The 12652-nt window shown below is 35.8% G+C and overlaps 1 protein-coding gene across 6 annotated transcripts in view; it reads right to left on the bottom strand.

The window, feature by feature from the left end:
- The window catches only part of GABRB2 (gamma-aminobutyric acid type A receptor subunit beta2), a 143265-nt gene that overhangs the window by 93135 nt on the left and 37478 nt on the right, over positions 1-12652 (bottom strand). For 5 of the 6 annotated variants that reach the window (XM_064387372.1, XM_064387371.1, XM_064387374.1 and 2 more), the window contains one exon: positions 3896-4116. In XM_064387372.1, the coding sequence (XP_064243442.1) occupies positions 3896-4116 (221 nt within the window). Of the gene's footprint in view, positions 1-3895; positions 4117-9012; positions 9032-12652 lie in introns of those variants that run through there. The other variant, XM_064387376.1, reaches the window with a different exon arrangement.

The raw sequence follows: 12652 nt of genomic DNA on the forward strand, positions 1-12652 counted from the left end.
AACTTCTCTGTTCTACTTTTGTTTTCCTTTTGGCTAAAAGGGATGGGTATGTCATCACCTCACAGAACATGGTTTGTATCAGGTGTTCTGTATATATTCAATTTTTCTGTAAAAAAACCCCACAAACTTCATTTACAAAAAAACATAAAACCATCCTACTGAAGAGATACAAAAGCCTACAAGGCTCTTGGTCATGTAATTATCAGTTGTCTACCCACTGTCACAGAGCTCTCTTGTGAGGAATGTTGGGAGAAGTGTATGCAAGGGTCAATATCTCTGTAAACAGCCTGGTAATGGTGTAAAACCACACAAAACATCTTTTTCTTCAGTCACTTCTTCAAATATTTTTAATCCTTGTATTCTAAACTGAATTTCCCCCCTTACTCTGACACATGGCATCACAAGACTCTACCAGCAAAGAGGCAAGTTCCAGAGACACCGTAACGTGGTTACTCAAAAAGCAGTAATTCTAAATTGGCAAGTTTTATTCAACCTATACTATTTGCTATCCTAGATTTGAATGTCTAAATTTACTGTTCTAAATGTTGTCAAATCACTAATATCCTCTTGCAAGTCATCTTAATTTCCAACATAGTAATTTTCCCTGTAATGACTCTTCATTTAAGAGTACATGTTTACATTTTTCTACCATTTAGGTGATTTAAGTATATCATCTACTGAATGTCCTGGTCTTGGCAGCAATGAATAATTTTCTTGACAGATGGAATATGAAAAAAAACTAAATAAAACATTTTCCCAAAACATAAATAGCTGGCAGTTATCCCTCAGAAATAAAAGTCTTTCTTAACTTAAAAGCAACCAGCATGACATGTTCTCTGTAAAAACAAGGTCAAGAATTTAGTTATGCCCTTAACTAATGCCCTATTGCAGTGCAGAAGGCAGGCTATGAGGACAACATACCAACCATTTAGATGCTTCCATTCATTATTAGCCATTTCTCTTTTTTCCCTTCCTTCTCTCCCCTCTTTCAGTGACAGCATAATCCAGGTGCTCACAAAACTGCATCTTAGTCCTTCCTGAAATTTACCTTCCCAACATCTAATCTAATCAGATGTGACATGCACGCCACGTATGGGCTCTGCTCACAAAAACAAAGAGAACAATGTTAAGGGATCACTGCTTGCTGTATGAAGTAGAAGTTCAACTGTAGGGACACAAAAGAATGGGATGGTTACATTTGCATTGATAAAATCACTTGCTATTCAGTGAATTTAGTTACAGCAATCAAGGTAAATGCAACCAATTCACAGCAATATTTATATATATTTTATGTTATAATGTTTATAAACAGATGTAGGGGAGATGAAAAATTTCAGACTGATACTTAAAGGAATCTCAGTTTAGAAAAATGAATCCCACAGTAAGAATATGTGACTGCAAGTATAAGCTAAAGTAAATTAATGCAGCAAAACAGTAGTGATTCTCAGAATAAATAGTGTGCAGGGGGTTTTAGATATGTGAGAAATACACCTAAGCAGGCATTTTTAAGACATGGAAATTACTAATAAGCAAGAATTAAATATATCAGTACTGTGGACATTTGAAATAACTCAGTAAGTCTGAGTTGAATTTAGATGAAATAGATAAAGCTACTTGAAGCTATAAAACGAAAATCTTAAGGTTAGAAAGAGATCATTGATTGCCATTTGGTCCAGGGAAGGTAAAAGCGGAACATGTCCAGTCACACAACCCTGTTATATTTCCACTGGTGCATCTTCCCCACCCAGCCCGGGGTTTGAAGGATGTTATAGCCACAAAGCCTTTCTGAGCCCTGCTGGGCTGAGTCTGAGGAGCAGGAATCAATTCTACATTTCACAAGACTTGTCTGGGTGTTCATTAAGAATTCGGACCTGTAAGAAGGGGTTTTTTACATGTCATCTATTAGGTACCTGTTATGTTCTAGAGTCCCTGCCCAGAACACACGAGAGCCAGCAGTGCCACTCACCTCTGTGCTGCCCAAGGACACAGCTGCCCCAGGAGTGAAGGCAACTGCAGTCCCCAGCCTCAGGCGACACTCACCCTGCCCTCAGCTACAGCAGCAGAACAAGGGCACAATTCACAGCCTACATTCATCCTGTGCCAGCTCACAGGGCAAAGAGAACTCCGGAATTGCACAGAGTCTTAAAAGAGGTGTAAGAACTGATAATCTCAAATGTGAGATTGCTAGGTATACCAGAATACTAGAATATTATTTCCTAAAGTGAAGTTTTTTTTACCTAGGAAAAAAAGCTGTCTAAATACCTTTAACTCTGGGCTGTGCACCAGTCTTACAATAGGAAAAAAAATTAGAATTATTCTAGAACCATTTTGGATAACATATTGTGATTGCAAGTATTGAAGAAAATAACTCTGAGAAATAAAGGTTCAAAGCATTAATAATGATTCCTCTAATTACATTAAACAGCTTTAAGTAAAAAATAGATACCATTTCACTTTACTGCATCTCATAAGAGACATTAAAACTGATTTGCTATTTATGCTGAATGAAAAGGAGGAAAGGTTTCACCTAAAAAAATCAAGCAGTATCACTGCTGGTTCAGCTCAAAGAAAAAAAACAAAAACAAAACCCTCAAAAGGTTAAACAAAGTATATTTCATGAAATGTTTTAAATTTTTGTAAAACAAATGAACATCAAAAGAAACTCCCAGAAAACCAAACTTTCTTTCACTTGATTCTTCTATGGACAATTTTTTGTGAGCTTTACTTACTGTTTAGCAACCTTTTAAAAAAACAGAAATTATTACAGATGTTTAAATACTCAGAATAATAAATGCCACACATAGCAAAAAAGTTAGCATTATTGAAGACATTAAATCTCATATTTATTTCTAACTTATTCTAGAAGAAAATAATAAAGATTATGATTTTAGAATCTTAAATTGAAAACTACACCAAAACCATTATGCTGGCTCTCATTCCATTAATATAAATATGCGTTACGTAGCTGGTTTTTATTTCACTTTAAACTACAGCTGCATATCAAGGAACCAAGCATCTGTTGGTTCACTGACAATCACAGAAAGTCCAGACTTGCTCACAGCCATAGCGCCAGAGCCCGTGGAAAACACAACAGGACACAACAAACACTGGTAAATGCAATCCCCAGCTCTGCAGCATTTTCTGTTGTTAGCCCAGACAATGCTTTCCTGCTGTTTTGTTACCTACCCACACGGCACTGGCAGTCACCTTTTGCAGCTATATTGTTAAATCCATTTCTCAGCAATAATTTATCCTGCTGACATCACTCAACAGACAATTTCCCAAGTTTTCAGAACTTCTCAAGAGTGAAGCCCTTTTGTTGATTTCTCCAGTCACCCCTCTCCATACAGCCATACAGAACAACAACAGGCAGTAAAACATTTCAAGTCATACCTCATCTTAGTGAAAATCAGAAAGCTGATTCATCTGGGTAGCATACAAACCAATCTAATATTCAATCAAAAATATTTTTAAAACATATCAGCTAAACTATCAGTTCAGCTGTCATATACATTTCCTGTTTTTTTCTTTAATCTTCATTTTGTATTTTATATTTCAATTCCTTTGAAGAATCAGTTCTAAACTAGGCTTTTAATCCAGAATGAGTATTTCAAATAATATTTACAGTCTTATCTGTTCTTAATACAGGTCTCTGAACTGTATTAAAAATGGCAGTTTATCTCAAACATTTGTATAAAAATAAAATCCTTAGATTTAGAACACAAACTTAGAATACTTTTTTTTTTCTGGAATACCATCAGTTATATAGAATACAGTAATAAAAAGAAAATCATTAACAAAGAAACAAAAAAGAGCAAGGAATGGTTTTAATTTAAAACCATGATGAAAAAGCTAAAAATAAAGAGGCAGAAGAATTAGAAATGTTCCTACTGACCTGAGTCCATAAAGGACTGTTCCATCTGGATGCAGACGAATCATTCTGTTCTTCACAGTAACACCATGAACAAATGACTTCTTGTCATTCAGGAAATAGGTATCAGGCACCCAGAGCTGATCAGCTACTCTGTTGTCTAGGGTAAGGTTCAGAGGTATTACATTGTAGGACAGCCTCTTATCCCTCCATGCTTGCTGGAAGTACATTGTCAAGGTATAGTCCTGTGATCAGAAAAAACAAACAAACAAAAAAAAGTTTGCATTGAAAGCGACATATGCAAAAAAATGAGAATGCAAATGCACATGTATTCATTGTGACTGTTCCTAAAGGCAAACATTTCTGTTCAGAATTTCCATAAGTAGATTTATTTATTTTTACTGTACTGAACATCTTGTATGCGCTTAATAACAGCAGTGAGAACACAAAGATGATGGGGCATTTAAATTTTATGAATGACTTGGAAGTTCTCACTTCAATATTTAAAAATAAAATTTAAAAAATTGTAGACATTTAACAGCCTGTAGCACTTTACAAGCCTGGGAGTTCTAGGAAATAGGAGCATTCACAGATCCAAATTTAATTTCAAGGTCTCCACTGTACTCATAGAGCTCTGGATCAAGCCTTCTGTTCCTGAAGTTGCAGTCACCACCCAAAGACTTCCCTAAATTAAAATTTCTTCCAAGTCTGTTAACTTTCCCCCAGGCACTGAAACCAATGGGAATTTTTTAAGGTTCCTAAGCTACACACTTAGTATTAATTTTGCAGATGAAGTAACTCTGGTTACTTCTTCTTCTTACTCTGGTTAATTCAGAGAGCACAATTAGCATCTCAGTAATTATTCACAGTATTATGAGACTTGCATTGTCTTGATGCAGACCACCACTGCACAGTGCTTCAGAGATGTTTTGACTTCTTGATTTTTTAAAGAATAATACATTTGCAAAGGTTATACCTTTGTCAAAATTGTTATCCGGATGCAGACTCATCATTATATTTAGCCAATGCTAAAAAAACCTCTACAAATAGTACACAAATATATTGAGAGCAACCCTGTGGAGAAAGAGTTGCAGAAATGGCAATATTAGTTCTTATTCCCCGTTTTACATTGTGAAGGAGAGTCCACTATCTAAAGCATTTTTTATTACAGTTGGACAAGAAAAATTTATCTTCCTGCTGAACTATTTTAAAAGCATATACCACAAGTGCATTCTACAAGCATTCTCATTTAAAAGGATATTTGACATATGAACATTATATAGAACGTCTCGGAAAATACAAAAATAAATTTTTCTTACTCTGCAGTTTCACAGACTGAACACCGCAGCAGGAAATCACTGAAATTGGGTTGCTGTAATTATTTTCTTCACAATGTACAACACCCAACCCCTTGAACTAGGGAGTGCCTGTGAGATCTATGGCTATTTCAGCAGAATTCTGTAAGCAATGACACAGAACCTTGAAACTAAGTGACCCTGCCTCTTCTGCAGAACAGTGTGCACTTAGAGAAATCAGTATAAACTATTTTTTACAGAAATGTGCATTTCAGTAGTGGAAAGACTCTTATTTTTTGCCTCATCTCTCCCTAGAAGAGCCCATGTTCATGGGCTTGAAAATGCCTCTTCAATTTTCAGTGAAGCAGGGGGAAATACATGTTCTGTTGTGAATAGTTACTGCCTTTCTTCCTTACCAACACAAACCACAGATGGTACTGCTGTCCCTCCAGTGCTCCTGTCTGCACTGGTTACAGGTCAATCCCCTTCCCCTGCTGCACCCCTGGCCAAGCCTTGAACCCCAGCACCTTTGGCCAGGTGCCACAACAGCCACTCTGCAGGGACTCAAGTAGGAAAACACCAAATAAGCCTTCCCAGCTGTTTAACTACCAAATATATTCACCTGGTGTTCTACAGTCTGGTCAGTTTTAACAACCTGAAGCCTCTTCCCACCTCCCCAGGATCAGGATAAGATTCTGCTTGCAAGAGCATTCCACCTACATCTGAAGGATTTTACTGTTATGCTTCATCACTGTTCTGCAGGATTTGATTCATAACCAGCTATCAGAAAATCTCCAGTAGGAAAATTTATTAGTCTTTATGATACTAATATATCCCATCATCAAGTAATGATCTGTAGCAATTGTTTCTCTATTATCCTTGGAGTGCTGCATTTCATTCCTGTTCCAAAGAATAACCTACATGTATTAATATACTGCATAAATACATAGAACATGCTTTCCTTTTTACACCTCAGTAAAAGAGGAAAAGAAGAGGAGGAAAAACCCTAAACATACATGGTTCATTGCATAGAAGTGAATTACATAAAACTGTAAATTTGGAGCACTGGCATTGCTGAAAGAAAAGCCAAGTCACCAGGCTGGATTTTAAAATCAAACACACTGTGTTCCAGAAAGAGCTGGTGTTCTGACTAAAAATTATTTGTCATCTGTTGGCCCTGGTTTTCAGATGTGACTGGAGTTTCTGATGGCCAAAACAGAAATCCTTTGAAATTGTTATAAAACTCTCACAAGCTTTTGAATTTAGGTGGTTTTTTTAATGATAATTTTTAAAAACCCCAATGATGTTCCAAGCTACATATTTCAAAGTGAAATTGATAAGACAGGAAGAAAGCAAAACCTGTCACATAAACTGTGATCTATTCCTTAGAAAGGAGAGATGCATCTGTTTTCAAAATCCCAAATGAAAGAGTAATTCAAAAAAGTGTGCTGGTACAAAATGTCCCTAAAGTATCCCAAGACCCTTTACATGATGACATTAAGAACACTGTCATGTAATAGGAATACTACAAGAAAAAAATCTGTTAAACTCACATTAGGTATGGGCGTTCTCCTCTATTCTAGGGATAAATATCAAATCAAACATGTAAATATCTTGTCTCTAGGAAGAGAGACACACAAAAGAAGTAGAGGACCAGAAGTAAAGAATGATTTTATTTTGTTAAGGTTTAGCATCCTTTTAAATTCACAGGATGGGATTGTAAAACCAGTATAAGTTTGAAGACGAAACAAGAAATTTCATTTTCACAGCCTTGCAGAAGGGACTAATTCCAATGAGCTGAGAGAACTCCAAGCTCAAAGCTCCTGATGATGGTGTCAGTGTAAACCACTGCACAGACAAACTACAAAGGCACAGACTGTTTGCAGCACAGCCACACAGACACATTTCTCCATGGAAATAAAGAGGTTCCTCAGCTGCCCTGGACATGAAATGCTGCATAAAACTGTATTAGTGTTGACAAAGTTGCAAGAAAAAAATAGAATATAAAGAAGCAAACATATTTTCTGTATATCTTTTGTAGTTTTCATTATTATTATTTTATTATTACATTGTTTGCCTAGATTTTAATTAAATATTTTTTTGTTCCGTCCAGAGCAAAAATCCATCAGAAAATGGATCATTATCCCTATTCTGTTGTGATCAAAGAAAAGATGTCTCTTTTCCTCACCTCACCTTTCCACTTTCCCTCTTTATTTCATACAATGAACAAAAGAGCAGCAAATACAAGACAAAGTTAATGTTTATGCATAATTTTCCATATTAATAAAAAGTATCAAACAGTTTCATTAGTATTAGCATATTCATGAGTAACTTTTATTCTGCGCATTAACTCTGTGCAGTGGTTGCCTGCAAACAATTTAGCTGCTGGAAGTATAAATACACTGAGGATTTAAACTTGTATTTAGATAAACAGAAGTATTACAGACAGACATGGTGTCAGTGAATGGCCATCAATTTCAATTAGGTAACAGAAGATACTGGACAGGAAAGCATCAAATCTGAATACTGGCATTCTTATTTATATTCTCACATTTCATTCATGCTCTAAAATAAATATTTAGGAAAAAAAAAATTAGTTTCTGTCTATTATTAGTTAAAAAAGATTAGAACAAAGGCCTTAGCTAAACCTACCCATGGGCCAATAACTGACATATTGCTGATCCTCTTTTTATATTGGAAAAAGGATCAAGGCAAAAAAGGAAATAGAGGTCATGAATATTCACAATGACAGTGGGTGTCTAATGCAAAAGACTCTACCAGATGTAAATTTTTTCAAAGCATAATAATAAGGTCCAATGTGAGAAAACATATTTAAAATATAGCTTCTTCTTCTGCATTACACAAACCAGATCTGATTCACACTGCAGCTTAAAACTGTAACCAATACTGTATTAACAGGGCTAGAAAACATCTATTGAAACACTGGAAGCAATAAAGGCAGGAAACTTCAGAGGAGAAAAAAATAAACAGAAGGAATATACAATATCTAATGTATAAAATGTACATTCTGTATTTTGTAAACATGGAGTGAAGACTATAGACAGTCTATAGACAGAGTGAAGTTGAAGCTGTTAATCATTGCTCTGCAGTAATGAATGGAGAGTTCATTTGTGGTTTGGCTTAAGTCCACTCCTCATCATACTCCTGGTCATTACTAACTTGTAAAAATTCTTTACTACATTTCCACATATGGCTATTTTAAAACAAAATAATTCCCTTCTGAAATGCTTGAAGCCAAAGATTTTGCCTGAGCACTACATTTATTTAACACATACTTTTATAAAACTGCTTGTTGATAACATTTAAAAGTGCTGATTGACAATCCTTTCAATCTTCTTTTTATTTAAAACCAGCCACTACAACATGTTTGATTCAAAATTATCTGTCTCATTTTCTCATGGAGAAAAAATAATGTAAAAAGTCTGCTTAATGCTGGAGACACAACAAAATACACAAAGTGACATATAAAAGTAGAAAGAACTGTTGAAGGAATGGGTGATAGTAAAGAAATGCCAAAATAGTCATATGCCCTTTCAAAAAAAAAAAGTACTTTTCACATTCTGTAAATCTTTACTTCAAAATAAACCAAAAAACCCCACAAAACAAATAAAAAGCCACAAACAATGACATCAGGAACCTTACACAGAATTCAAGTTGAATTCTCTCAGTCTATCAAATCTGACTTCCCAAGCTGGCTTTAAATCTGTGAAACACTTGTTATTAACTGAGTCTCCTAAAACTTACTAGAGGAATTTTCCTTGATGGGAATTACATCTTCACAAGTTTATGATCTTTTGACAAAGAAGATCCCAGCACCAAGCTTACCACTTATTTTGCTGTGACTCTCCTGGAATTATTCATCAGCAATTCTCTTTTGTCAGCTGAGCAAAGCAGCAAAGATGGGCTGTTATCTCCCACCACAGCTCTCAGAAAAACACAGTGTTATAGAAACAAGCAAGAGACTTGGTATGAAAGCCAAATGACTGTCAGCAGAGCTTGCCTCCTTAGCAGGAAAGTTTTGACTCTGACTGTATAAAATCTGAAATAAGAGACTGTAGGATTTCAGCATCAAGAGCATGAATCTGTGTCTCCTTAGCACTACTGAGGGTAGCCAATATCTATAATATTTATATTATATTTAAGATTCTCCATGGTTATTTAGATAATGACACAGCCTCACAGTACAATGGATTTCATGCACTGAAGTGAAATGAAGCCGTTCTGGCTGATAAGTTTCCAGTAACCTTAATCAGTTTAGCAAGACTCTGTGACACTTGATTTTCATTTCTGACAGGTCACCAGACTGAAGTATGACACTGCACTTCTGAGCCAGCAATCTGCATGTCACTGCAAGCAACCAGCTCCTGCCACAGCTCTTCCAGCTCTCTCTGGTTTGCTGTCTCTTGATAATAGGAGGAAGACTGATTAAAGTGAACCTGGACTAAAAACTGTAATCTAGCTGCTGCTTGGTTAAGAGAGTCATGTGTCTGAGATCTGGAGATTGTTCTCTTCTGAAAGGAGCTCATCATCCCGATACAGCACTGCAGGATTCTCAGCTGAACAAAGCAAATGCAGAGTACAATGAATAAATGCAACTACTCTCACTTAAAAGGAGTTATGGAAACAGTAGTTTTCTGTCTCAAACAAAATTATTATTTAGTCGTGTCTTTGAAGTAAAATACAATATTTTAGTCCAGAAGAAACATCAAAAAGTTTGTTTATATTTGAATTTCAAAGTTTTTTTTACTCGTGTATCTCACATTATCAATTCCACAGACCTTCAGAAAGGTAAATACCTTCAACAGAAATCATATTTATATTGCTTTCTATTGTAGACTATTATATAATTGCCTTGCAAAATAGTAGAGAATTTGTTGAAAATACTAAAGAACAAAAATCATAATAATCATTAAGCAGACTGGAAAGTCAGATTTTTAGGAGGCATCAGAGTGAAATTCCTTATCAAGTTGGACAGTCCCATAATGTTTTCAAAATTTAACTGAAATTGTGGGTAACCAACAGTTAAAAAACCCCTGTTATATTAGCACTGGGAAAGTGGACAAAATCAGGGTACTTTTCTCAATGTTGTCCTAAACAAAGAGTTGGATATATAGATAAATTATTAATTAATTAACTAATTGCTTTCTGTGGTTGCTCCTTGACACTGAACACAGTCACACTTTGTTCTGATTTGGAGTATCCTTCAGCAAGATATAGGCTCAGCTATTACACAGTTTTGTCAAAGCAGTTATGATTATCTTATATTTGTAACACTTCTAAAACTAGATCAAGGACATATTTAATAAAAATTAATATTTTAAAGCAAATTTTAAGATCACCTCAAAAGTAATGTTTACACAGATTGAGCAAAAATCACTGAGAATACTGATGTAAGAGAGGCAGTGAGTGAGAAAACACGAGTTGAAGGAAAGTATTTATAAAATAATCCAAAACATTTCCTTTAGTTTTTAGTTCATTGCAGAATTACAAAAATAATGGGATACATAATATTTCCTTCAATAATGCACTGTATAACTGAAACACAATTAGACTAATTTATTTCTTTAGCTTATTATGGTCACTAAAAGCTGCAGATACTTCACACAAATTTACAGGACAAAACCAGCCAGGTCTTTGCATGAAATTTCCTGAGTTTATTTTTGCTTTATTTTTCTTCTAAATGAGCTCAGAGTCTTCTCCCTTTGTCTGTATGCATGCATTTTCTCACATACCACTACTAACCATCATAGATTGTTATGCTGATTTTCTTGGCATTTTTGTGTTGTTTTTCTTTTTCTTCTAATCCTTTGTCAAGCACACGCACTTTGGAAACAGAAACAGAGCTGTTCCTAGGCAAGGGTGACCTGGCAGTTTTCTCATGCCATTCCCCAGTCCCATGAGGAGCACCAGCAGCAGTTCCCTCCTGTTAACCACTGTCACTTTCCACAACACTTCATCCTCTGCCCTGCTGATTCCCAGCTCTCCAAAACGGTTCATTAATCCAGCAGCAACAAACTGACACCTTGAAGGAAGCAAAGTGCTCTGGAGAGCACAAATCTCCCCAGAAACATCCGCAGAAGTGTTTCTGGATCTTGGTGCAATATGCCAGAGGCTGCACTGCAAACTTTCCTCCCGGTTTACTCATCAATCTTGTGGGAACAGACAAACCACCCTGGTTCAGCCCTTCCTCAGCCAATAATCTCTTGCATACTGCAACCTTGTGCACAGATTTAATGAAATCTGAACAGTGAAGAGCGTGAGGATGAAAAAAAAAAAAAAAGCAATAGTGTCATGTCACCTAGACCTCTTCCTGTATTTTAAATGCTCTCCTCCCTGAAGCCCAAGATATGACAGGCTGTTTCCTCTGAAAAATGTCAGGCACTGCAGAGAACTGGCAGCACTGAAGTAAAAAAGACAATTTATTATAAATGCATATCATTTCTTTCAGTGATGACAAGCCTGTGAAGGTTGGTAGAAGGTCCAATTTGCATGACAGCACACTTCAGCAAAGAGAATACACTTAGCTGAGACACTGCAAGAGAATAATTGATGTATTCAGATGAAAGAAAAATTATTATTATTATTATGCTCTAGAAAAAAAAAATCTGAAAAAAAACCCCCCAGGTGGAAAAAATTTTGCATCTCTAAGAGTAATTAATTATACTCTAAATTGTTCCTGGTTCAGCAAAGCCAAAACCTACTGGAATATCTCACAGAAAAAAATTCATTACAAGTGCCTCTGTCACAAAGGTGTATTTTCCTCCAGTTCAACCTCACACTCAAAGCAAGATCTACTGTGAGGTCAGACCAAGTTACTCAGGGCTTTCAAACCTCTTGGAAAGGGATTAGAACAAGACTTTAATGACAATGAAACTGCTACTTGCATTTAGAAAGAAGCTCCCTATCCTTCAAAAACGAAAAATTGGGATGGTCACCCTAATCTAGCACTGACTGCAACTTAATTTCAGTTTGATTCAAAATCGCTATTGTCTGATTTTTAGAGCCACTGCACACTACCACTTTTATCTGTTCTGTTTAGTGTATTATTATTCCAGTCTTTTTGTGTCATTTTCTCAGCAATTGCCTCCACTCTTTAATCTCACTACTATTTGAGGCACTTAGAAATCAACAGGACTCAGTTACCACTGAGGTTTTGAATGCAGCCATTGTCCACTATTTTCTATATTCTTCAACTTCTATATTCTTCAACTTCAACCAACAATTCCTCATGAAAACATTCCCTGTTCCTATACAGACATTGATTTTTGCCTTTTGTTTTCTTTCTCTCTTAATCTTCAAGGTTTCCATCTGTACCAAAGAACTTTCTGTGCAATTAAGTAATTTATTTACACTTTCAACACTGTTAATAGGTACTTTGTAAACAATCCTGATTGTACTTTATCAGACTGAAGCTATCTTTTCATCAAGAGCTAATAATGTCTCTATACTTGTACTATCAGGTCAG

This window comes from Passer domesticus, chromosome 13 (genome assembly GCF_036417665.1).
Source record: "Passer domesticus isolate bPasDom1 chromosome 13, bPasDom1.hap1, whole genome shotgun sequence".
Classification (NCBI taxonomy): Eukaryota; Metazoa; Chordata; class Aves; order Passeriformes; family Passeridae; genus Passer; species Passer domesticus.